This window comes from Sordaria macrospora, chromosome 6 (genome assembly GCF_033870435.1).
Source record: "Sordaria macrospora chromosome 6, complete sequence".
NCBI classification, from domain to species: domain Eukaryota; kingdom Fungi; phylum Ascomycota; class Sordariomycetes; order Sordariales; family Sordariaceae; genus Sordaria; species Sordaria macrospora.
In genome coordinates this window covers 1,570,160-1,594,720 of record NC_089376.1, presented here as the reverse complement: position 1 = coordinate 1,594,720, position 24,561 = coordinate 1,570,160, and the positions used below count along the sequence as shown (strand labels likewise).

The 24,561-nt window shown below is 51.4% G+C and overlaps 4 protein-coding genes across 4 annotated transcripts; all 4 read left to right on the top strand.

The window, feature by feature from the left end:
• Positions 1–3,564: 3,564 nt before the first annotated feature.
• Positions 3,565–7,998, top strand: SMAC4_06093 (uncharacterized protein). The gene is made up of 4 exons (XM_003349350.2): positions 3,565–4,082; positions 4,269–4,525; positions 4,598–7,342; positions 7,407–7,998. Exons 2-4 carry the CDS (start codon positions 4,469–4,471, stop codon positions 7,431–7,433), a joined length of 2,829 nt encoding a protein of 942 aa, XP_003349398.1. The 5' UTR covers positions 3,565–4,082; positions 4,269–4,468; the 3' UTR covers positions 7,434–7,998.
• A 5,960-nt stretch (positions 7,999–13,958) lies between these two features.
• Positions 13,959–15,664, top strand: SMAC4_06092 (uncharacterized protein; the record flags this gene model as incomplete). The annotated part of the gene is made up of 2 exons (XM_066090388.1): positions 13,959–15,285; positions 15,366–15,664. The coding sequence occupies 2 exons, from the start codon at positions 13,959–13,961 to the stop codon at positions 15,662–15,664; spliced, it is 1,626 nt and encodes a 541-aa protein (XP_065947456.1).
• A 2,069-nt stretch (positions 15,665–17,733) lies between these two features.
• SMAC4_06091 (uncharacterized protein) lies at positions 17,734–23,281 on the top strand. Its single transcript, XM_066090387.1, has one exon. The coding sequence runs from the start codon at positions 17,868–17,870 to the stop codon at positions 22,632–22,634; it is 4,767 nt and encodes a 1,588-aa protein (XP_065947455.1). The 5' UTR covers positions 17,734–17,867; the 3' UTR covers positions 22,635–23,281.
• Positions 23,282–23,326: 45 nt separating this feature from the next.
• On the top strand, positions 23,327–23,848 carry SMAC4_06090 (uncharacterized protein; the record flags this gene model as incomplete). Its single annotated transcript, XM_003349347.1, has 1 exon — positions 23,327–23,848. The coding sequence occupies one exon, from the start codon at positions 23,327–23,329 to the stop codon at positions 23,846–23,848; it is 522 nt and encodes a 173-aa protein (XP_003349395.1).
• Between the last annotated feature and the right edge of the window lie 713 nt (positions 23,849–24,561).

The window sequence follows — 24,561 nt, the reverse complement described above, 5'->3', positions numbered from 1 at the left end:
TCAGGGTTCAACGTGGGGAACAAGGGGAACACAAAGGAATGTAGAATAGAGTACGTGCAGGGGTCAAATCGATGTGGTAAGAAGTCTATGTGTTGTGTAGAGATCTGTGCGTAGTAACTGCTGTACTAGAAATCTGGGTTATTGTCTGAGCAATCGATCTACTAGATTATATAAGATAGGTTGCATTAGTGCCTTAGTAAACTCTTATTTTTAATATCTCTCCTAATTGTATTAGATAATGTTATTAGAAAGCTGGCAATAAAAGAAGGTATTTATACTTTCTTATTATTTTTAATATTGCTTTGATGATTATTTGGAAAGTGTTGCCTATTGTTAATTACTATTAATATAAAAGTTCCATAAGTATATCTTTTGATAATAATAGATTTTGTAGCTTAGTATTTAAAGCGTTAAGGTTTAACCTTATTAAATAGTGTTAATTATTTTTAAATTATATTTAAAACTATAATCAGTGGATTATTTTTTAAATATATACTTAAAAGCTACAAGTTCGAATCTGTTACGATGCTAATTAGGAAGGGCTTGAAGAAGATGTAATATTGTACGAAGGAAGCAAGATCAAAAGAGAGCAGCGAAAACTCTGCTCTTGGGCTATGTACATGAATGTAGGTAGAGACATGGCTGAAACGCTGGGATAACGGTGCCAATGTCATGGGGCTAGTGCCCGCGTGTGACGAACGGCAGTCTGATCTGCCTAAATGAGATAGCTGAAGGTAGTAACTATCAGAGTCGTTCGGTGAAGCCAAAGGGTTCACAACAAGTATACTCGTAATACTGGTCTCGGTGATAATAGTCTATTGACTACTGTTGAACTATCTGACAATCTGAGTTCTCCAATCGTCCCTTTATACCTCCTCGCCCTCTGCGAGATATCTATTTTGTGATGCTCTTCTGAGCCCATAAGTCTATCTGATAGTAGTGGCTCACTGATGGTGTTAGCTCATCTTGTGGCCCTGGCTCACGATGTGAGCCCTCATGGGGTGTGAGCCCTTTTGGTTCTGCGCCCTACTGGCTTCTATGATTGCACCGTTCTGTAGCTGTTGTATTTTAATAGCTTGGTTGGCCCGTGTAACTCGCTTAAGTTCATAACACCGCGGCTGAAATGCTTGGCAATCTTGCCAGGCAAGTGATCTACTCTCGCAGCAGGCAACATTGGCCTGTGCGCGCGCACGTCTCTTCTTTAGAACAGCCAGCCAAACTGCCCAGAGGGTGTCCTTTTCTCTCCTTCTCTCTTTGTAGAACCTTATCAATTCTTTTGGCCAGCATCTGTGTCAACTATGCTGTACCCCTTACAGCCGATGCGCCGAGGTGTTGTAGACATAACAAGTAGTGCTATGATAGAATCTTATTAAGATTATTCTTTTTATACTTTTTTTTCTTTATAACAGAAATTAAAGAGAAGCTCTTTATATTATGAAAGTTCTTTCAATAGTTATATAAAAAGGTAGTTCTATACTTATAATAATATTTATTTCCTTTTTCATTATTATAATTACTATTATTCTTCTCACGGCATTGGCAGACCACTACATTACTAGGCTATGTTCCAAAAAGGATATAAGTAACCAAAGCTGGCAATTTAGTCGCTCAAGTGGTCTTATATAGTTATAATAGCAGTCGAGAGGCACAACTGCAAGGCTGCCATCACAATTTCTTCTAGTTTTCCTCATAGAGTTTTACAATTAATCAGTTCGCTTCCATTCGCAGTAGCAGTCTAACTAATTTTTTCTTAATTTCCCTAATGTTTTGAAGGTTTAATTAGTTTATAAAAATGTTGTACTTATTAGTAGATAACTATTTAATTAAGCAATTTACTACTATTGAAATTGTAGATACGTAATAGACGTTAAAAATACTTTGCTATTGTTCTTTATATGATTAGGGATTAAAAATATTAATATACTTAGTTTAGTTTAGGATTTGGCATTCTTTTTCGTAATGAGTTGGGTTGTTTATTCATTATTATAATTTATAGGCATAGTATCGATTTTGAGAATTATAATAAGTATATTAAGTAAGCGCTTCATTCATATACTTTTTTTAGTACTTTAGAATAGGAATAATAATTCAACTCCGATTGTAGAGGTAGTAATAATATTTAATTTATTAGCCTATTACTTAATGATATTACTAAATAAGTATATTGCGAACTTTTTACTGCTTTTTCCATTACTAGTATCGTTAGTGAAGAAAGTATTATTTAATATAGTGAATTTATAATTACTTTCTAATTGTAGTGCGTAGTTAGTACTATTGCGGACGAAGGCTTTTAATTATTCGCTAGTACAATAGTATTAAGTATTAGAGTTGGTAAAGAAATAAATCAGTCGAAATATTATAAAAGTAATATTAAGTTTGATAATGATTGTAAAATGAATAAATTTAAGAAAGAACTATTATTACTATTCAATTTAATACTATAATATTATTCTTTTATATATTACCAAATTTTACTATATTATCATAACAAGCTAGGGTGCATATGCTCAGACGGCCAAACCTACAAAATATAGGACGTTGTTCTGCTTGCAAGGCAAAACTCGGAATGCACACTATATAGCCAATGTCAACCTGTGACACTACCTCCCCTTAAAGTGAAGTTATCTTTCGATAATCTTCAAGATAAGACCCCAGCCCCGGCCCCATTTCCGAGGGCGATAATGTCGCGGAGAATTTATCACAACGCGACGGCTTATATAGCACTACCTGAAAATGCAACTTCCCGCTAAGTTGGACATTTTCCAATGGGCTGATACGTGGTATTTTGGTACTCTTCGATTTGCATACATGGTCCTCAATTGTCATTGCATTCTTAGGAGCTGTGCTCGACTAAGTGCCGACAAGAGTATCCCAAAATCGCCCTCGACATTGCCACGGTCGGGAATCGAACCCACCGTTTAAGCAGAACATACTATGACAGGCTAGGATGCATATGCCCAGACGGCCAAACCTACAAAAGATAGGACGATATTCTACTTGCAAGGCAGAACTTGGAATGCACACTATATAGCCAATGTCAACCTGTGACATTAGGTTCGCTTAATTTCAATATTAGTTACGTACGATTATAAATTATAACTATCTGCTTTAGACGTAAATATTTTATACTAAAGTAATTAGTTTTCAATTTTCGTTAGTATAGTTATATTATTTAGTTGAAATTTAAGTTTAAAAACATTAGTATTATACTCGCTATTAATTATTGCAGCATACCATTCTTCTGCTCCGTTTACTATAATTAAAGATATAATTAATAAAATTCCTAATTATAAAATATTAGTACATACAGAGGTCAAATCAATATAATAAGAAGACTATATGTTGTGTAGAGATCTGCGCCCAGTAAATGCCGCATTGGAAATCTGGGCTATGGCCCGAGAAATCGACCCGCTAGATTACATAAGACAAGTTGCATTAGCACCCTTGTAAACCCTCATTTCTGACAAGGAACCTCTCCGCGCCTCTCTGTCGCTCCCCGTCCCGGCGTCCACTCATGCCTGGTCCGCCGCTTCTTGTCCCGCCAACCAGAGTCTGTCGCGAAACGGGAAGCACGAACAACAAATTACTTACCGTGGGCGTGGACTGACTCCCCGTCGCCGTCAATAATAATATTTCCCCAATACACGGCACACATCGTCGCCGCTGCACTCCAACCTCGACCACGGTTGGAATCTCTCCAAGTACTTCGCGGATACACTTCCCCCGCGGCACTTACACGCACACCAGGGCAGTCGAGCAGGGACACACGGCAACTTCCATCCTGTCCCTTCTTCGATCTTTATCGCCGACCTTGTCCTTGTTCACCACCGTGCCCACACTGCATGCAATCACAGGGCAGCGCGCCAGCAATCGAGAACCGACGACCGGATTCCCCGCTGCAACTTCATATTCTTACCTTACCTAACCTAGGACATCTTCCCTTCCTTTGCGCACCCGCGACACTCCATTGTTACCGGTCGCAGACAACAAACAAAACAGCTGCTTGACGCACTGGACCATTCATCCAAGTCGCAGCTTCTGATTGCTTCTCATTACCTGTTGCTGTCGATAGCTTCTTCTCTGTAGGTCCTCCCTATCTTTTCGTCTGACGTGTGAACATCATCGACCCCGAGAGGCCACCCACCACAGGCACCGTGACGGCAGACTATACCTCACTACTCCTCCCAATGCCCCTCTTGTTACCATTATGGTCGGCTCTAGGAAACCCCTTTCGCTTCAGAGACTAATCAAGCGAGTTTCCTCACTAGGTCGCCCACCCTCGTTCGACTCCAAGACTAGTACCTCTACCTCGTCTCCCGCCAGCCAAAGCACCTCGAGCCTTCCTTCATTCCCTGACCCGTCGAGACGATATCCCCGACTGTCTTCCGATCCCCGCTATCCATCGAACCCTGAGATATCACAGACTGAAAGCCCCACGACAACAAAACCAACACCCAAAACCGCAACCATGGGTGACGAAGAGGACTTCAGCTCCTTGCCCCTTACAGACCGGTGGGTACACAAGGTGCGTTTCAGCCCCAGACTTGTCCCTCTCGTTGCGCTTACAAGTCCCAGAATCCATGTTAACGTTGGATAGGTCTGGAAAGTACGCAAAGCAGCATACGAAGAGGCCGCTCAGGCATTCGAAAAGACCCCCGACGAATATGATCCCGCATTTCGACCCTTCGTCCAGGATCCCGGCTTGTGGAAGAGCGCTGTTGCGGACTCCAACGTCGCTGCGCAACAAGAGGGCATGGCTGCTCTTTGCGCATTCCTAAAGTTTGGCGGCCGTGAAGGCGCTGTTCGATCGAGACAACATACCATCACGTCCATTGTCGAAAAGGGTCTCCCGTCTACCAGACCTGCCATCAAGACCAACTCTCTCGAAGCGCTTCTCCTCTATATCGAACTCGACGTTCCTGGCCCCGTTATCGAAGAAATCCTTCCCGCCCTCTCCAACAAGGTCCCCAAGGTCGTCGCTGCTGCGCTCGCTGCGCTGACGGCCATTTTCCACAACTATGGCTGCAAGACGGCAGACCCCAAGCCCGTGCTCAAGTTCTTGCCCAAGGTCTTTGGCCACGCGGACAAGAATGTAAGAGCCGAGGCTACTAACCTCACCGTCGAGTTTTACAGATGGTTGCGCGACGCCATGAAACCCATGTTCTGGGGTGAACTTAAGCCGACTCAACAAAGCGATCTAGAAGCACAATTCGAAAAGGCCAAGGCCGAAGGCGCTCCCAAGCAAGAGCGTCTTCTTCGATCGCAGCAAGCTGCGCAGGCCGCCGCACCTGCAGGAGGCGGTGATGAAGATGAAGAAATGGCGGACGCACCCGAGGAAGAGGAGGTTGGAGAAATCGACGCATTCGATTTGGCCGAACCGCAGGATATCATGAGCAAAGTACCAAAAGATTTCTTCGACAATATCGCCTCGTCAAAGTGGAAGGAGAGAAAGGAGGCATGCGAGGGTCTTTACGCTGCTGTCAACGTTCCGAGGATCAAGGAAGGAGACTTTAACGAGATCACACGTTGCTTGGCAAAGTGTATGAAGGACGCCAATATTGCCGTCGTCACGCAGGCAGCACAGTGTATCGAGCTACTTGCAAAGGGTCTGCGAAGGGGCTTTGCCAAGTATCGCTCCACCGTCATGCAGCCTATCCTCGAGCGTCTCAAGGAAAAGAAACAGACAGTGGCAGATGCGTTGGGTGCTGCCCTCGATGCCGTTTTCCTGTCGACGGATCTAACGGAAAACATGGAGGATATCACAGAGTTCCTCAAAAATAAGAACCCTCAAGTCAAGGAAGGTACCATGAAGTTCCTCGTCAGGTGCCTGCGCACAACCAAGGACGTTCCCAGCAAACAAGAGATCACGAGCATGGTTGAGTCCGCGAAAAAGCTTCTTTCCGAAGGCAGCGAAGCTCTTCGTTCAGGTGGTGCTGAAATTTTGGGTACGATTATGAAGATCATTGGGGAAAGGGCAATGAATCCACATCTGGAAGGCTTGGACGACATCCGGAAGAACAAGATCAAGGAGTTCTATGAGGCTGCCGAGGTCAAGGCCAAGGATAAGCCAAAGCCGCCTCCGCCAGCAGCTCGGGCACCGCCCCCGGGTCCTGCAAAGAAGGGTCCCGTCAAGAAGGCCCCTCTCGGCGCCAAGAAGCCAGCAGGATTTGGAGCGGCGGCGCCTCCTGCCCAAGCAGCACCGGCTCCTGCCGCCGCCGCTCCCCCACGCATGGGTGGTTTGGGTAACAAACTTGGTGTACCAAAACCCGGCGGTGCTCCCGGCGGAGGTCTTGGTGGCGGTATCAAGGCCCCACAGAAGCGGTCGGCATTCGCTGCGCCACCATCTCCTCGACGTGCAGAGCCGGAGCCGGAACCGGAACCTATGGATCTTGATGACCCGCCTTCCCCCGAGGAGCAACGGCCAGCACCGTCACGCATGGGACTCGGACGTGGCGGTCTTCAGCCAGGGGGTCTTGCTGGGCGTTCACTCGCCAAGCCGGTGCCGATGGATTACACCCCTACTCCCCCAATGCCACCTCCACCTTCGGGCCTATCCCATATTGAGCGGGCTGAGCTTGAAGAGCTCCGCGATGCCAATGACCGTCTGCTGAAGCAACTCGAGGATGCTCGTCATGATCGGTCGAAACTCTTGTCTGAGATCCAAGAACTCAAGAACCAAAACGCTTCTTTGATTGAGGACCATACCAGGGACGTGCTCTCAATCAAAGCCAAGGAGACCCAGCTGGTCCGGGCCCGCAGCGATTTCGAGGCCGCTGAGCAGACAAACGACCGGTTGCGCCGTGAGCTCGACAGGCTTAAGCGGGCTTTGAGCCACACCGAGGATCAGCTACGCCACGCTAACCGTGCCCGGCCGGGCAGCCCCAGCTCGCCTCACATCGGTCTTGGAGTGATGAGCCCGACCCACGACGGCGGTATCTACAACGACAACGGCTACCAGCAACAGTCATCGAATAGGAATCGTATGAGCTTTGCCAGCAGCATGAGCGAAGAAAAGGAGAACGGCGATGGCATGATGTCGGGCGGCTTCCACCAGAAGGTGAGCCCGGATCCCAGGTACCACCAGGGAGGAAGCGCGGGAAGCAGCGGTCGCGGCACTCCAGCTGGCTTCCGCCAACCGGTGGAGGAGGCTAGGAGCTCCGAGTCGCTGGCATCCATGGGCTTTAACAGCTACGGAGCGGAGCGGTCCAGCAGTAGGACTGGTATGAGGACTGGCTCGAGCAGGCTGCAGGCTCCTTCGAGTGGTACGGCGGGTGGCATGGAGAGTTGGAAGAGGGCTGCGGAAGTGACGAGTCAGTTGAAGGCTCGGATAGAGCAGATGAAGGTATGTTGCTGGTCTCATCCATTTCCTTCGGTACGACGTTGATGCTAACTATACTGTTACACAGGCCAAGCAAGGTCTCAACCGACCATAATCGAACTGTCAGGTTTTCACATCTCGTCTCGACACGAGGGAGCACCTTGCCCATGTCCGAACCCTTAACAAATGCTATTATTGTTGAGTATGGTGTACACAATGTGATGTACAAATGGCGTGTGCGGAATGTGGCATAAGCCGGATCGGCAGACCAGCAGTGGCCGGGCCGGGTATAAAAAGGAGGAAAGATAAAGACGGCATTTGTATATTTTTGGAGAATGCATGCATACCGTACTCATGGCTGGCGTCGGAAAAGATTAAAGAAATCGGGATCACACTTCATACCCCTGTACCTCAATGTTCCTTGTCCCATGTTTTCTTTGGTCACTTTTCCCAGCTTTGATGAGATTCTTGGTGAGTAGTTGACCGTAAGGGGTGTTGTGCTGTGTGGTGCATGCTAAGCTAGATTGGAAAGAAAATATATAATACCCAGAGTTTAGGTAGGAACGGATTATGGATGGATGCGCTCGCATGGTATGCCGTAAATCGAGTTAAGGAAACGTCGAATGGATACCGACAGGTATTTGGGTGGTAATGATGGATAATCCATATCGGCGTGGTTTTTGTCTTATCTTATCCTTCTCCATGCGCTCGCTGGTCATTAGTTCTAGATCGCGAACATCGATTGACTCGAAATGTTTTCGATTTCCACCTTGGACAGATCGACCAAATCACCCAGTGAAATATTGTTGTTAAGTGAGCGGGGGATCAAATTAACACCCGCATTTTGTCTTTAGAAATACTTTGCCTATCTTACACAAGGCAGACAGACACACTTCTTTAGTAGACTTCCAATACCACTCACTCTCCCTGCTGTCCACCGGCCACCACCGATTTCACCGTAAAGAAAAACTCGTGTTGTGTCTCTGGGCTACTGAGGCCTTTTTGCTTCGGATCTGTTTTGCCGGGACCAGTCAGTCGCAAAACCGGCACAGCGCTGCCGAATACAACGAACTTGGTCACTGCCTTTCTCTTGAAGACTACCTAGAGGTAGTTTCTTAGTGGGTTAAGTTCGCCAATGATAGGTAAGGTAGGTAAGGTAGTAAGGTAGTAAGGTAGGTAAGGTAGGTAAGGTAGGTAAGGTAGAGGTAGGTAGGGGTAGGTAGAGGTAGGTAGAGGTAGGTAGAGGTAGGTAAGAATATTGCTCATCGAAGTCGATGACTCAATGACTCGATGATGGAAGGAACCTGAGAAGGAGAAAGGGAAATTTTGTTGAACTAATTTGAATTTGGGCTGGGAGTAATTAAGTGACCTGAGTAAGATCTGATCGACTTTGGTCTTCATCAAATGTGAAGAGTGTTGGAATCTTGTGCCCATTTCTCTTTCAATTCTTCAAAAAAAAATTGTGCTCAACCAGTCTACACTTTACGGTCCTAGCAGACATAGCATTAGACAAACATTGACATAAGTTTAAACGCCCATGCCACTATCTCTCACTAGAGTACTTTGTGTGTCGGGTACGCCCGGTACGTTATTATTACCATACCGCAAGGAAGTAGTGTACCTACACCACAAAAGTAAGGTTCGTTACAACGGAAAAACCTGCCTGTGCAGTCGTCCGTCCAAACTATGTGCAAGCCTCTGCGTGTGTCTTGTCTGCATGCGCTCTCGGTGCAGGTTGCAGACGGGTTGGACGTTGGACATGATTGCCTCGGCCCGTCGGTTTCCGGTTCCCGAACTCCCGGATTTTCGGAATCGGTTAACATACCGAACGAGATGCAACTCTCTCATAGTCTCATGGCTTAAGCGCAGCGCTCCAAACAAAAAGCTTATTTCGACCTTACTGTATCCATTCGTGAGGCTGTGCCTACTTGCCCAGAGTTGCCTACATGCCTAGAGAGGTAAGGTCTAGAATCGATGTTTGGGGGTCAAGTTGGGGGGGTGAAAGCTTGGGGGGAGGATCTTGGCCATCAGGCATTGGGTCTCATGACCAAACCTTTTTTTTAACTTTTCCCCTGCAGACGGGACTGCATGTTATCATGTTACGTGTGAGTTCATGCCACGCAGCGGGACGGGACGAGACAAACGTTTACTGATGTGACGGACGGGATCGACGGACCGGCCGTTTCGGTAGCTTCGGATCTAATGGGCGTTCGGACCTCGGGATGACGGATGCAGTGTAATGCAAATGCAAAGCTGTCAAATTTCGGCTGTCAAACTCTATTTTCAGAGGAGATCTTTTAAGCTTAAAAGTTTATTTGGACGGACAGGAACTTGGTCAGTGTCAGTCAATATGTGTCCATGTTGCTGGAGATATGTATGTAAGCTGAAGAAGATCTTTGATCCGCGCGCAATTGTGGCCCCCCTTCCCTCCTACACTACTTCTAAATAACTTGGAAAGTTGCACGAGAGCTGGTTATTTGTTTGAGATAGGATGTATGTGCCACTTGATATTTATGAATGGGTGGTGATGGTGATGGCGGATGCCGATCGTCGCCAAGTTATGTAACTTTGCGATCCCTTCGTGAGTAGTTTTCGAGATTTGGTGGTGGTGGCGTTGTGGTTCGTTCGCATGATATTGTTTGGGCCTGTTTCCTCTTCTTTCGCGTTGTATGTCACTTTAAAATGACCTAGGAATCGGGATCTTGTTCATTGTTTTTCTGTCGTCTGTTGCTTATCATCTCTCAAAACTTCCAAGTCGACGAATTGGGCACTCTCTCTTCGACAATTCGACTTGGACACTCCTCGATGATAGTGTTATCTTCGCCCCAAGCCGCATTGCAGTATTACCAACCAGTTCGTCGGGACTTGAACGTCCGTTTAGGCCTTTGGATGATGCACGTCTGTCCCTTGCCGACGCTTTTTTCATCACAGCAAGATGCAATGCATTTCGCATCTCGAAGTCTTGGCGCCTTTCACAAGCATCCCGTCAAAATTGTGCAAAACCACTACAGATCTGCAAATTTAAAGGGGAATTGGTTTCATTGCCGCATGAACAAAGGATATGCATGACGACTGCAATTTACCAATATCTTGTGCAGTTCGCAAAGAGAATGCCATCAGGTTCGGGGTTGGACCTTTGTCTGAACCGGAACGAACAGTCGTTCATCCAATGTCCAGAATCATCGTGGAGCTTCTCCAGACTTTGGCGAACCAATGCGTGCGATTCGTGCCGATTGGTGCTGTGAGCGGAATGGGGCGGTGCACCACGCGCATTCCCCAGATCCCACCAAAAAAATTCCGAAGATCACATGTGCCCCGGATTGAAAATTTTGCGGGGAGAGAGTGGGAGCGAGGGAAGGAAGGAGGAGTCCACTCTCTCCAGTCTCCATGGTGGACAGGACAGGGAAAGACCAACTGGCTGTCTGGCGCGGTTGTCGGTCGGGGGTCACCGCCGGCCGGCACTTGCGCCGCTTTTCTCGTGTTTGTTTTCTCGGAGCGAGCAAGAGCGCCCCGGTGCCCCTGAACCATTTCAGCTGCCGTATTGCCGCGCAAAGACCAGGTGGGTCGGGATCATGCCACCTCTTTGAGGCTCTGTCTTACCTTTTGACCTTTTGTTGTTGACCATCAACCATCATGTTGTTCCAGACTTCCAGACGCTCTCAAAATAGTTCAAGACTTTGCGACTATTAATTCCAATCCATGGCAACCTACTGTGTTTAAACGAAAAAAAAAAGGGGGAGAACAGCAAAGCCGACGCCAACCAGCCACGGCGGCATAAGGGCAATGACGACGAAGAAATTGCGAAACCACGCAAAATCCAAGGAACATCCATCGCTTTGTCGCATGACATTCATTTCTCAACTGTTTCGTTCGTCTCCATGTCCGCGCCTTTGGGTTTTGAGCGAGTCGTGATGCCAGGGTTCACCCTCACATGAAACCCGACAGCCCAGCTCAGACAGGCTTTCGTTGCCATGTGGCCCATGTGAAGTTGTGAGCTTGCGGTTTGCATTGGTCTCTCTCCTGTCTGTGTGCGGGCCAACGCCAACCCCAAAGTTTGGGTGTCTCCCTGCTCCAGCATGTGGAGGAATCAGTTCAACCTGGATCTTTTCTTCTTTTGTTTTCCCCAGACGGTTCACAGTTCATATGATGTCATGTGGGTTGGAACTGAACCAGATCGATCGATCCAAAAACAATCCCAAAGAAAATAGCTTCATGCAACCCCCGGTTGTGTTCTGGTTGTTGTATTGTGTGGCCTGGAGCAATCTGGAGCAACAAAGCCAAAAAGAAACCTGGAGATGCGATGGAGATGGGATCATGGGGGAACGAGTGTCCACAAAGTCCACAGGTCCAACCATTCTTTCCCCTCGGGGTAGAACCGTTGACGCTCGATCTGGCTGCCGATGGAGTTGTTGCGATCTGAAAAATACCGTGACGAAATCTGGAATGGAATGGAGTGGGAAGTGTCTCAACTACGTGTACCCAGAAAGTCTGGGGCAGAGTGGACGGGGTAAGAATCCGGGAGGTAACAATGAGAGCGGACCTGGAGGTTCTCCTCCTTCTTCTCCCTCCCCACGCATCACAACAGGACACGGCGTGGACTCCTTGCCTGGTCGCTGCGATTGTCTGCTTGTTGGCATGCATGGAATGGGCCGGATGGTGGCACGCACGCCAGGCACGCCAGGCACAGGACCAAAGAACGACCAACGACCGTTGGGCAGAAAGGAAAAGCTAGAACCTGGGGAGAAATCGTCAGGGGCAGGCACGCACGAAATGCAACTGGAGACTGGGGATCGACCAAGGATTTTGGGGTTTCTGGGTGACGAAGAGAAGCCAGGAGGCATCCGAGGATGATTATTTGGGGATTTTCGGTTCGTGGGGGAAATACGGGGGAGAGAATGATACACAGACACGCGAGACACCGTTTGGTGCTATCGGCCCTTCTCCATGTCCTGCTGATCGTTTCGCGTGCGCTGGTCGAGCTGGAGCTGGAGCTGACAAACTGAGGTCCCCGACCCGTACAATATCGGATCTCGGTGCGAGATTAGATTCGGGTGGTTCGTCTGGTGTTTCGGTTCAACTCTGTCCATCCCTATGCATCTATTGTTTGTTTCACCGACAAATGATGCTGTTGATGTTTTTTTCTCTCGCAGAATTTTCACCCGGATTCCCCCTACAACGGATGTCTCGGAGACCCTCGGAAAAGGATTTTGCTTGATACACCCGCGGCTATCATCATATGGGATGGGAATCGGATGTCGTTGACTCGTTGGGAATGCGGTTGCGAACTCTGCTGTGGAGCAATTGCCGGTTCGGCGGTGCACCGCTTGTCCGCTTCTTTCGGCGGCTTCCAGATCGTCGCCGTGGTGCCTGGTGGTCACCGGTTTTTCTGAGCTTTTCGTCGAACGGGAACCTGGAGTGTTCTGGATTAACCTGGAGGGGGCGAGTCAAGATGCTTGACCGTCTCGCGCATGCTGCGAGCTGGTTGGTTGGTGTTTTGTAGTCCGGAGAACCCATCAGCCACTCCACCGATTCATCCACACTTCATCCACACCGGAGCCACAAGGCGCCACAATAGGACCGAGTTTTCAAAAGCCCATCCTCTCTCCCTGCTCAATTTAGGCTAATTAGCTTAGATTTTACCCAATTGGTTATTGTTACGTTACCTGACGCATTCCGGTGGATTCTCTTCGGGGGTCTGGTCTCTTCTGGGCCTTGAAGCCTTCGCGGGCCCATCGCCCCCTGAGCTATCCCACTCAGAACCCTAACCCGGATCCGCTCTTGTTTACTTTTCAGCCGGTTTCCACATGCTCCATCACAACCCCATGCTTTCCCACCCGACTGGGTCTTCCCCAGCCAGATCATGCCAGACTCCGTGGGGACGGGCCTGGGATGGGCCTGGGGGATCCATTGCCATGAGGCTCCGGTGGCTTACTCCACTCTCACAAGCCACATTCAGATGCCCTCGACCACTCAGACACTCTCCTCCTCCAAGGCCGCTGGCTGTCCATCCCACTGTATCCCCATGAATTCCAATTTCCCCGGCCTTTGTCTCTCCATGTCCGCTTCCGGGGTCCGCCCAGGATGATCCCACTCGGGGTTGGATGAGAGGTTCGTCTCGGAGTGCTTGCCAGCTCTGGAGCTTCCTGCGCAAGTGCCGGCCTTGCCTCCCCATCCATGCTTCCACAGCAAAGCGGCGCCAGGGCCGGACTTGAGCGGGGATGGCCCGTAAGCATCTGGTCCAGTTTCTTGGTCTCGTGACGGTTCGAAGTCGTTCGCGATGCCGAGGACGAACCAGGAAATTGTCGGTGACCCCGGATCCATCAACAGATTGTTGGTAGATCTGGGGGGGAAGGAATGAGGAAAGAAGTGGACATGACAGGAGGAAACATGCAGTACATATAGAGAAGGCTTCGTCGTCTCGAAAGAAGCTTTTCTGTCTTCCCTTAGCTGCATCCTCATCTCCATCATCCTAACCTCGATCCCGTCGACGGAAGCAGATTCCCCGGGTTTCATTGCAGTCTCTTGCATCTCTTCTTCCCGTCCTCCACCACCACACCTTTCCCAAGACGGGTTCGACATAGAAGCACTCGACAAGAACACTATCAAGACGACACATCCCGAGTACAACACAACACTCAAGATGGAGCACGATCACTCCGCCTCCGACGTTGAGAAGGAGGCCGTCACTGTGGCCCGGCCACAGGGCGATGTCTCCCGCGTCGAGGCTCCCGTTACCCTCAAGGCGTACATGATGTGCGTCTTTGCCGCTTTCGGCGGTATCTTCTTCGGCTACGATTCCGGTTACATTTCTGGTGTCATGGGCATGAAGTACTTTATCGAAACCATCGAGGGACCCGGTGCCACCTTCTTGCCTTCCAAGGAAAAGTCGCTCATCACCTCCATTCTCTCTGCCGGTACCTTCTTTGGCGCCCTCATGGGCGGTGATCTCGCTGACTGGGTCGGTCGTCGTCCTACCATCATCTTCGGCTGCCTCATTTTCATCATCGGTGTCATTCTCCAGACTGCCTCCCAGGGCTTGGGCCTCATCGTTGCCGGCCGTCTCGTCGCTGGTTTCGGTGTCGGTTTCGTCTCCGCTATCATCATCTTGTACATGTCTGAGATCGCGCCCCGCAAGGTCCGCGGTGCTCTCGTGTCCGGCTACCAGTTCTGCATCTGCGTGGGTCTGCTCCTGGCCTCGTGCGTTGACTACGGCACCCAGGACCGCACCGACAGCGGCTCTTACAGAATCCCCATTGCTCTCCAGATGGCCTGGGCCCTCATTCTTGCTGGCGGCATCTTCCTCCTCCCCGAGTCCCCTCGCTACTTTGTTCGCAAGGGACAGATGGACAAGGCCGCCGTCGTGCTCTCCCGCCTGCGCGATCAGCCGCTTGATTCCGACTACGTCAGGGATGAGCTTGCCGAGATCATTGCCAACCACGAGTTCGAGATGCAGGTCGTCCCCCACGGCAACTACTTCCAGCAGTGGGCCAACTGCTTCCGCGGCTCCATCTGGCAGGGCGGCTCCTACATCCGCCGTACCATTCTCGGCACTTCCATGCAGATGATGCAGCAGTGGACGGGATGCAACTTCATCTTCTACTTTGGCACCACCTTCTTCCAGCAGCTCGGCACCATTGACGACCCCTTCCTCATGTCCCTGGTCACCACCCTCGTCAACGTCTGCTCCACTCCCATCTCCTTCTACACCATGGAGAAGCTCGGCCGTCGTACCCTCCTCATCTGGGGCGCTCTCGGTATGCTTACCTGCGAGTTCATCGTCGCCATTGTTGGTACCTGCAAGCCCGACGACGACACTGCCATCAAGGCCATGCTTGCTTTTATCTGCATCTACATCTTCTTCTTTGCTACCACCTGGGGCCCTGGTGCCTGGGTCGTCATTGGCGAGGTTTTCCCTCTTCCCATTCGTGCCAAGGGTGTTGCCCTTTCCACCGCCTCCAACTGGCTCTGTAAGTTTTTAGCTCTTGTCTCATCAACATCAACCAGCCTCCAAAAACAGTTTACTAATACCTTTTTTGTCTTCTCACAGGGAACTGCATCATCGCCGTCATCACCCCCTACATGGTCGACGAGGACAAGGGCAACCTGGGCCCCAAGGTGTTCTACATCTGGGGTGGCCTCTGCACCTGCTGCTTCGTCTACGCCTACCTGCTCGTTCCCGAGACCAAGGGTCTCACCCTCGAGCAGGTCGACCAGATGCTTTCCGAGTCTACCCCCCGCACCTCAGCCAAGTGGAAGCCTCACACCACTTTTGCCGCTGAGATGGGCATGACGGAGAAGGCCGCTGTTGCTGCTGGCCACGCCGAGAACCACGGCGATAGCGAGTAAGCGTTCACCAAAAGAGTTGGAAGAGAAGAAGAGAAGAAGAGAAAGAGATGGATGATGGATGATACCCTGATGTTGGCATGCATGGTTGGAAACCACAACGCGACACGCAAAGTGCGGAAGGGATGCATATTATTTGATTTGATGATTTATTAGCATTTACGCTTTGCATATGAGCAGCATGAAGCATATTCCAAATGGGGGTTTTTATACCTGGGATACGAAACAAAACAAAATCCGGAGGCAAAGAGGGAAAGGGAAAATGAAGGGTTTCCCTCTTGGGATTAGTTATTCCTTAATGTTTACAATATCAAGAACAAGAACGAAGACAACAATAATAAAAAGTTTGTCAACACTTACCTATCACCTGCTGGTTCCGCTTATGTTCTTTCCATTTTTTTTCTGGTGATATGATTGACATGGCATCCGATCTAAGTCTCCGGGTTTGACATATCCATGAAAGATGATCTTTGCGATCTTTTCCAGTGCCGTGATTGAAAGCCGATCGGTTACGGGATAGCATGTTGTCGGGCGCTTGTACCACGTCATCCACCCTTTGGGGGTTGGTGGTTGAAGTTGGAGTTGGAGTTGTTCTTGGCAGACGGTCAAGTGTCTGTTGGTTGCCGAGATGTGACACTGTCTAAATAACTGGAGAGTGGGCGCTGTTGAGCAAATACCATATTTAACCTCTACTGCGGGTGCATTTCTTGAAAACGCGCTATTGGGAAACAGTCCAAGACAGCTTGATGGACTGCACGAGCCAACTCAGATGCCCTACTGAGAGAGAGACTTAACAGGTGCTAACAAATCTACTTGGCATTGCACGGGACACTACGATTTGGCACCCGGAAAACAGGCTTGTAAGAGTGAATATGAGATCAAGCTGAAAATGAACCCGCTTAGTAACTTCTTTTGAGGTCATAGTAAAAGCTTCAGGTGTTGTATGAGTTGTCATGTTATGGAAGTGTTCTGTTTGGTTTCCGGCACCGCCCTTGACGGCTCTTGGCACTAGGTTGTTCGGTACAGGACACAGGTTGCCCCCCTTTTGTGAGTTGTGAGTCCCGAAAGGCTAGAATAAACCCAAGCAGGAGCAATTCGCAGTCTGATACAGTCCTTCCTCACAAGAGCTCGTCAATCTTGACTTCTTCCTTTTCGTTTGGACACGGGCATTTTCCCCAAAGTTCACTAACTGCATTGAGCTCATGTGGAAGGAGAGAGACTTGGAAAGGTCCGTGCACGCAGTCTTGGAACTTCAGCCGAGCAAGCCGCGTGTAAGTCATTGGAACCAATCACAGCACGTGATCTGGCACCACTGACGAAATGGATTCTTCAATTCTTTGACAGCCTGTTCCAAAAACCGGTCCACATCTTTCTCCCTTTCAACAAATCAAGAGCTTCATCACTCTTTCGAGAACAACAAAGCTCACAGTTTCCAATGCCCCCATTCCCATTTTCACACGTTATTGAAACTGGGATAACCGGTTGATCTCCCGCTTTCCTCAATGCGTCCGACACACCTGGTTGGCCCAATGCCTCCCAACTGGTCCCGATTGGGAAATGGTCCAGGTCTCAATCGTCTTTTTGTTTGCACGGACTCCTTCCTGGGCGATGATGTCAACAATCAGCTGGATCCAGTGACCTCATCAGCCCAGCTGAGCGATGACCCTTTTTACATACGATAACTTGGGAAACTGAGGTCATAGCCTTACGATTGAAGGTCCCCATTTTTGCTTTCCCTGAAACGAGGGGATGGAGATGGATGGAATACTGTGAGGTATGACGCGGCTGCACGTCAGGACCGCATTGCAGTCGTCGGCATCCCACGGTAAGGTAAGGTAGCTGTCGGTACCTACTTATTGCTCTGGGGCAGCACCCTTGATGCTATCTGATATCTTCTTAGTTTCCCTCCTCTTATTAACTGATCACTTCCTGTCTGTCATCCCATCACCACCCTACCATATACCACATATCTTAACGACAATTAACGACTTGCCCCTTTTTGTCTATACCCGTCCTTCTATCATCCTGCGCGAGACTACTCCTATCCCTTAGGTAATCAACGCAGGAACCTGTTGGCTTGTGTTCTGTCTTGTCTTGTCTGCTTGATACCCATATACGACATCTCCCATTATCACACTAACATCCAACACATTATTACCACCACTATCTACGACTCTTACGACACATTCACGAAACACCCGACACAATGGCTTCTACACACCGTGATCATCTTCCGGGCGCCTACCCCGATTCCAACCCGGCCACCCCCAACGAACAGGGCCTGGCGCCGCAGAACCAGACCTACATCCAAGGCCACGACCAACGAAACAAGCTTCACAAGTCCGCCGATCCCCGCTCTCACAACTTCTCCGACGCCCGCCTCGGTAACATCGAGTCCCAACCCATTGAGAACAAGTCCGATGTCAGCCAGAGACGCTTCTACGGCAGCTCTTCAGGCGAAGCCGTCGGCGGTGGCTTCTACAACCACGGCAACGATCCGACCATGTTCAACTCCAACCACCCGCGTGTCTCCGAACTCCCAAGGCCCTCCGTCTCCTTGGAGAACACCGACCGAGAGCCCGCCTTTGGAGACCAGCACGAATACACCTTTTCCAAGCCCGTCCCAACCGTTGCCAAGGAGCAGGGCTTCCGCGAGGTTGACGCTCGTCAAGCTCCCCAACAGGGTTTCCGTGAGGTCGACTCCCGCCCCGATGTTGAATCCCACCCAGCGGCTCGCCGTGAGAGCGTCGCTACCTCTAGCCAAGGCGCCGACGAGCAGCTTTCCAACATTGGCGACAAATCCAGCAATGACGACGCCGCCTCGCGCTCTGACGACGCCAGCGGGGCCGCCCCTTACTGGGGAGACCTTCCCAAGGCTTCCCAAGGCGGCATCTACAACACGGTCACCGGTCATGGCAGTGCTCATGATGATCATGATGAGCACCATCACCTACCTCAAAGGTCAGCAGAAGACTCTGACGACAGGACACACGTTACGGGCCTCGGTACTGACGTTCCAAGTGGTGGCGTTTACAACACTGTCGCGGGCCATGGAAGCAACGACGAGGAGAGCAGGCGTCATCTGGAGGAAAGCAACAACAACAACCTCAAGGTGAACATTCCCGAGCCTCGTCATGGCGGCGCAGCCACTATCAACAGCACCGATGCTGTCTTTGATGCGCCATTGGCTGCCGTCCCCGAGGACAAGCCGTTGGCTTCTGACAACTTCTCTCAGGCGCCCACTAATGCTCCTGACGCTGGAACGGTGACCGGCACAGATCGCAAGGACCTTGCTCCTGGCTTCCTGCCCGAGCTTGCCGCTGCTGATGATGCTAAGCTCCTCGCCGATTCAGCTGCCAACAGAAAGCAACGCGCTGGCAGCACCGACAACGGTAATGTCTTTGATGCTCACGCCCACGATAGCTACCAGAAGGACAGTGCTACATCTGCCGGCTCTAACGCCCGCAACACTGACCTGAAGACGCAGCGTGCTTTCCCCTTGACTGGCAAGCACCCTACTACTGTTGACGACGCTATGCGCAAGGACGATGCTGCTTCGTCTGCCAACCAGCACCCTTTGCGTCACAAGGAGGCCTTTGCCGCCGGCGCTGCTGGTCTTGGTGCAGGTGCTCTGGCCAAGAAGCACCATGATGACAGGGACGCCCAAAAGAACCTCGGCGAGGATACCCTTTCAAAGGAGTGGGACACTGTCCCCGAGAATCTGGACCATCCTGCTCGCAACCACCCTGATGGTGGTGCTGCTGCCGCCGTCTCTCACAGGAGGAAGAGCCAGGAGCTTGACGAGGCCGGTGTTATTCCCATCTCTGGCAGCACACTGGAAAAGATGAAGACCAAGGAGGAAGAGAAGCCCCTTGGAGAGGACACCCTCGATGTTTGGGACACTACCCCGGAGAACCTGCAGAAGCCCGCGTCTCACCACTCTGCCCATGCCGCAGCTGTCCAACAGCCTTCCGCTGAGCACAGGCTCGCAAAGGAGCCATCACCCGCTGAGAGCGACTCCACGGGAGAGAAGAAGCACCGTGGTCTTCTCGGCATCTTCCACCGCCACAAGGACGACCAGGAAGAGGATACCACCGCCACTGAGCCCCCCAAGGACAAGGGCCGCAACAAGTTGGTGAAGAAGGACGCTGCTTTGGCCGCCGGCACTGGAGCTGCTGCTGGCTACGGTCTTTCCCACCACCACAAGAAGGACGACAAGGACGCCGCCGCCGCCGATCAGAACCAGCGCAAGTCTTTCTCTGGACCTTCCGCCCACCAGTCTACCGATTTGGACCAGAAGCGCAGGGCTTCCGAGGCTGCTCCTGTTTCCCACCATCGCAACCCTAGTGACGCTCAGAGCTCCATTCCCGCTGTTCCTGCGGTCGGCGCTGTTTCTACCAACGCTCCTTCCCACGGCCTTTCCCAGGCTCAGCGTGACCACGCCCCGGCTAGCAAGATCCCCGTCGCTGTGGACAACAACACCCACGACAAGCTGAACAGTAACACTGCCCGCGCTGGTATGGCTGGTGCTGCTCTCGCCGGAGTTGCTGGTGGCATCGGTGCTGCCAAGTATGCTTCTGCCGAAGACAACAAGCAGACCATCCACCCTGAGCGCGACGTTTCCCAGGTTACCGGTGGCGTCGGAGCTCCCGCTGCTGCTGGTACTGGGCCCGTAACTTCGGGCGGCATGTATCACACTGAGAATTCCCGCCAGGCTCCTGCTGATCTTGAGCACCCCAGACATGCCCTTTCTCCCCCCACCCAGCATGCTGCTGACTTCACTGCTAATCCTACCGGAGTGAAGCCCAACGAGAAGCTCGCCAGGAACACTGCCCAGGAACCCGGCTACAACATGCTCATGTCCGGTACTCCCTCCGGTGCCCAGCCCATGTCCACTCATGGCCATCTCGGCAAGCACCATAAGACTACCAGTCAGCCTGGCAACTACAACACGCTCGCCTCCGGCACTCCTTCCGGTGTCGACACCACTGCTCCCGTTATCAAGGACACCGAAAACAGGAGCCCGATCAACCCAGCTGACCACATGATCTTGGCTTCCAGTCTTCCTTCTCACAAGTCGGAGAAGCAGCAGGGACCTACCACTCAGCAGCCGGGCGACTACAACCACCTCAACACCGGAACTCCCTCCGGCGTCGCCATCGATAATGCCAACGTCGGTCGTGCCCGTTCCGAGGATCAACCCCGCACTACCCAGCAGCCCGGTAACTACAAGCACCTCGCCACCGGTACTCCCTCGGGCGTCATCGCCGGTGCCACTTCTCACCAGCAGCCTTCCGCTCGCCGTGCCTCCGAGGGCGTCAAGCACAACGCTCCCACCGACGCCGTCCGGACTGATTCCGAGGAAGGTCTCTACAACAAGCTCTCATCCGGTACTCCCTCGGGCGTCAAGATCTCGCCTCATCATTCCCCCCGTGGCTCTCACTCGTCAGCCGGTCCGGCTGCGATGACCGAGCCCGTCACCCGCGCTGATCACCAGGACAAGGACGGTATCTACCGGACTCTTGCGTCTGGCACTGTCACCGGCGTGAACGTTGCTGCCATGCATGACAACCGGGACAAGGCCAAGGACGATATCAAGGATGAGATCCATGAGCAGAGCACCACGAACACTTTGGCTGCCAAGTCCGCTGCCCAACAGGCTGCCGCCCAACCTGCTCATACTAGTCAGCATTCTGCTGTTACTCCTGTTGTTCGGTCTACCCAGTACGGTGGCCCCTCTGAGTCTGAGACCACCGGCGCCGACCAGCGCGGTCTCCCCCCTGCCGAGTCTCAGCCCAAGGCAGCTCTTCCCCCTGCTGAGTCGCAGCCCATCGCTGCTCTCCCGCCCGCCGAGTCCCAGTCCAAGTCCGGTCACGGCCACTCCGCCGTCGTCATGCCGACCTCTTTGCACCAGCACAAGAACCAGAACCAGAACCAGGTTTCCGACCTATCCGCCATCCCCACCACCACCCGCCGCACCCAAGACCACTACAAGCCCGTCCTCTCCGCCGAGCCTCCGCAGCAGTTTATGTCCCCCGAAGTGATGCCGGACGCCTACACCACCTCGGTTCCCGGACGCAACTCCGGTGCCGGTTCCGGGCCCTCCGTCGCCCCTGCGACCACCGAGCCCATGCGCGCCAAGCACATGTCCCCCGAGGTGATGCCCGACACCTATACCGCTTCCGCCCCGGGTCACTCGGGTGCAGAGAAGATTAACCGCAGCATCCCCGAGTTGACGGCCACCGGCCCTTCCTTCCCTTCCGCTGGAGATAGGGCAGAACACGTGCCTGAGTCTACGACCGAACGTTCTCCTTATCCTTCCGCTGGAAACAGGGCTGAGGAGGCCACGAAGCACATGTCTCCTCAAGTGATGCCCGAGGCTTACACCGCTTCCGTCCCCGGTCACTCCGGTGCTGAGAAGACTAACAACGGTATTCCTCTCGAGTCTGGTGTCACCGGTCGTGTCTACCCCACCATTGGGCATGAGCATGCGCAGCCGGAGAAGCATATGTCCCCCGAAGAGATGCCAAGCGCTTATACCGCGTCTGCCCCGGGCCACTCTGTTGGTGCCGAGAAGCCTTCTTCCGCTACCGCTAATGACAACAACGCTTCGGCTGCTCCAAGGTCTTCCACTTCTCCTTCTACTTCTACTACTTCGTCCCTGGTCAACCCAGCCCTGGCGGCTGCCAGTGGGGCTTGGTCTGCTGCTTCCAATGTTGCTTCTTCCGCTATCAGTGGTCTGACCGGTGGTGGTGGTCATGGTCAGAAAAACACTAGTGAGGGTCAGGGTGCTTCTGGTAAGCAACAACAACAACAACATTCTAGCGTCGTTGGTATTCATAAGCCGGTGCCTCACAAGTGCCGCCATTGCGGACAGGATAATGACGTTAGTGAGGTGGTAGAAACGGCTTTGCGGGGGTTGAAGGGTGAGCAGGGGCAGCAGGGTGAGAGTGGTATGGGTCGTTTGCACTAAGATGGAAGCATCCACGTCGGTATTTGGGTTTGAGATTTCGGAAGTTATTGTTTTTTTGAAGAGGTAGTTCTTTTGATGGATGAGGGTTTCTGGATAGCAGGAAGGATCTTTTTGTTAATGAAGTTTATGAGTTACGACGGTACTTTTGCAAGTTTTTGTTGGTTGGTGTCTTCGACACTCTATCACACATTTCCTACCTACCTAGCTGCAGCAATTGCATGTGTACTTCACTGCGTTCGACTTGTTTCTCTCTTATCATGATGACAACTGGCTCGTTGTGGGGGTCCACTAGGTAGCTGCGGTGTAGTACGGTAGTAGTATTAAATGACCTATCTCTTGACGTCACGACGGCGTTTACACGACGGATCATCGATCATCGATCATCGATCTCAACTAGTTAGTTACCTCTGCAGCTGCGACCCTGTCTGTCTGTCTGTCTGTCTGTCTGTCTGTCTGTCTGTCTGTCTGTCCACACTAATTCCGGCCACGGGTACAAAGCTTCCCATCGTTGGTTGTCTTCTTGGCTCCTGAAACCCTTTGTTATCTTTTCGATAATTTGGTTTCGAGCCATCGAGACATTCTTTCGACCCGCCGCTTATCATTTTTCAATCACCAAACAACGCAACGACAAGATACTATGGACGGGCGGAAGAACCGGTTCGAAGCGAACAGGAACTTGGGAGACGATAGGAATGAACAGAACGTCCCCGAAACGCCCGCGCTTTTTCCAGCTTTACATACCGCACGACGACGAACTTACCCTGAGCTTGCTGAAGAGAGCGCATCAGAGCGGGTTCGAGGGGTGTATCCTCACGACGGATACGCCGCAGCTGGGATGGCGGCACGACGACGTGGCGACGAGCAATTATGCTTTCCACCGCGGCATGGGAGGCGATCTTGGTTTCACGGATCCCGTCTTCCAGAGACGGATGCGCGAGAACAGAGTGGACCCGAAACAAGGCCCGGTGAGGGCGGCGACCATGTGGATCGACACCATCTGGCACGGACGGGCGTGGTCGTGGGAGAAGGCGGTTTGGGCTAGAGAACGGTGGCAGGAGATTGCCGGGAAGGATAAGCCCTTTTTGATTAAGGGCATTCAAAGCGTAGCCGACGCCAAAAAGGCGGCGGATTTGGGGTTCGAGGGTATCGTGGTTGGCGATCATGGGGGAGGAAGGGGTGAGACATGTGTTGAGGAGTCTGTTGGCGGATTTTGACATTTTGATGAACGTGATGGGGGTGAGGAGCGTGGAAGAGATTGATGGGGGGGTTGTTGGAAAGTGGCCCGAGGGTTTATGGCTTGTTGAATGAGAAGAGCAAGTTGTGAGAGCTAAGGTACCTTGGTCCGTGTAGTAGAGATATCGAGTCCAGCTCTTGCACCCGAGGACCCCCTTGTAAAAGAAGGAGCTCAGGGGCTTCTTCCTGTTTGGGTCGAAAAAGTAAACAATCAAGAGAAAAGTGTCGCCAGGTTTTGGCCGTTGAAGATGTTGGCCCTCATCCCCAGGAAAGAAATGCAAATGGCGCTAAATGCGGTATGGCATGCCAACAACCGTTAACTGACGGGCCGGCTGCAACAGCATGATGATTTAAGAAAGTCATTTGTGGTGATTGCTACGGGTGTGATGACAAGGGGCAGAAGGTGAAGCGAAGAAGGGAGGAAGAGACGGAAGGTGGTTGAAGAAATTGTTAAATTGATCTGGAAGATTGAACATTGTCGTGACAAGTGGAAGTGAAGTTGGAAGTGGAAAGCGACAGGCAATGGCCCAGGGCCGTTGATTTGTAGATCAGCACTTTGGACCACTTTTCCGCCGCAAAACAGCGGGACAAAACGTCACCGCCCGGGCCAACTTTCTTTCAAGGGCCCCTTGTTTGTCATTTCAACGTGCATTTCAGTTGGTAAATTTGTTTGCCTCGTCCATATATAAACCGA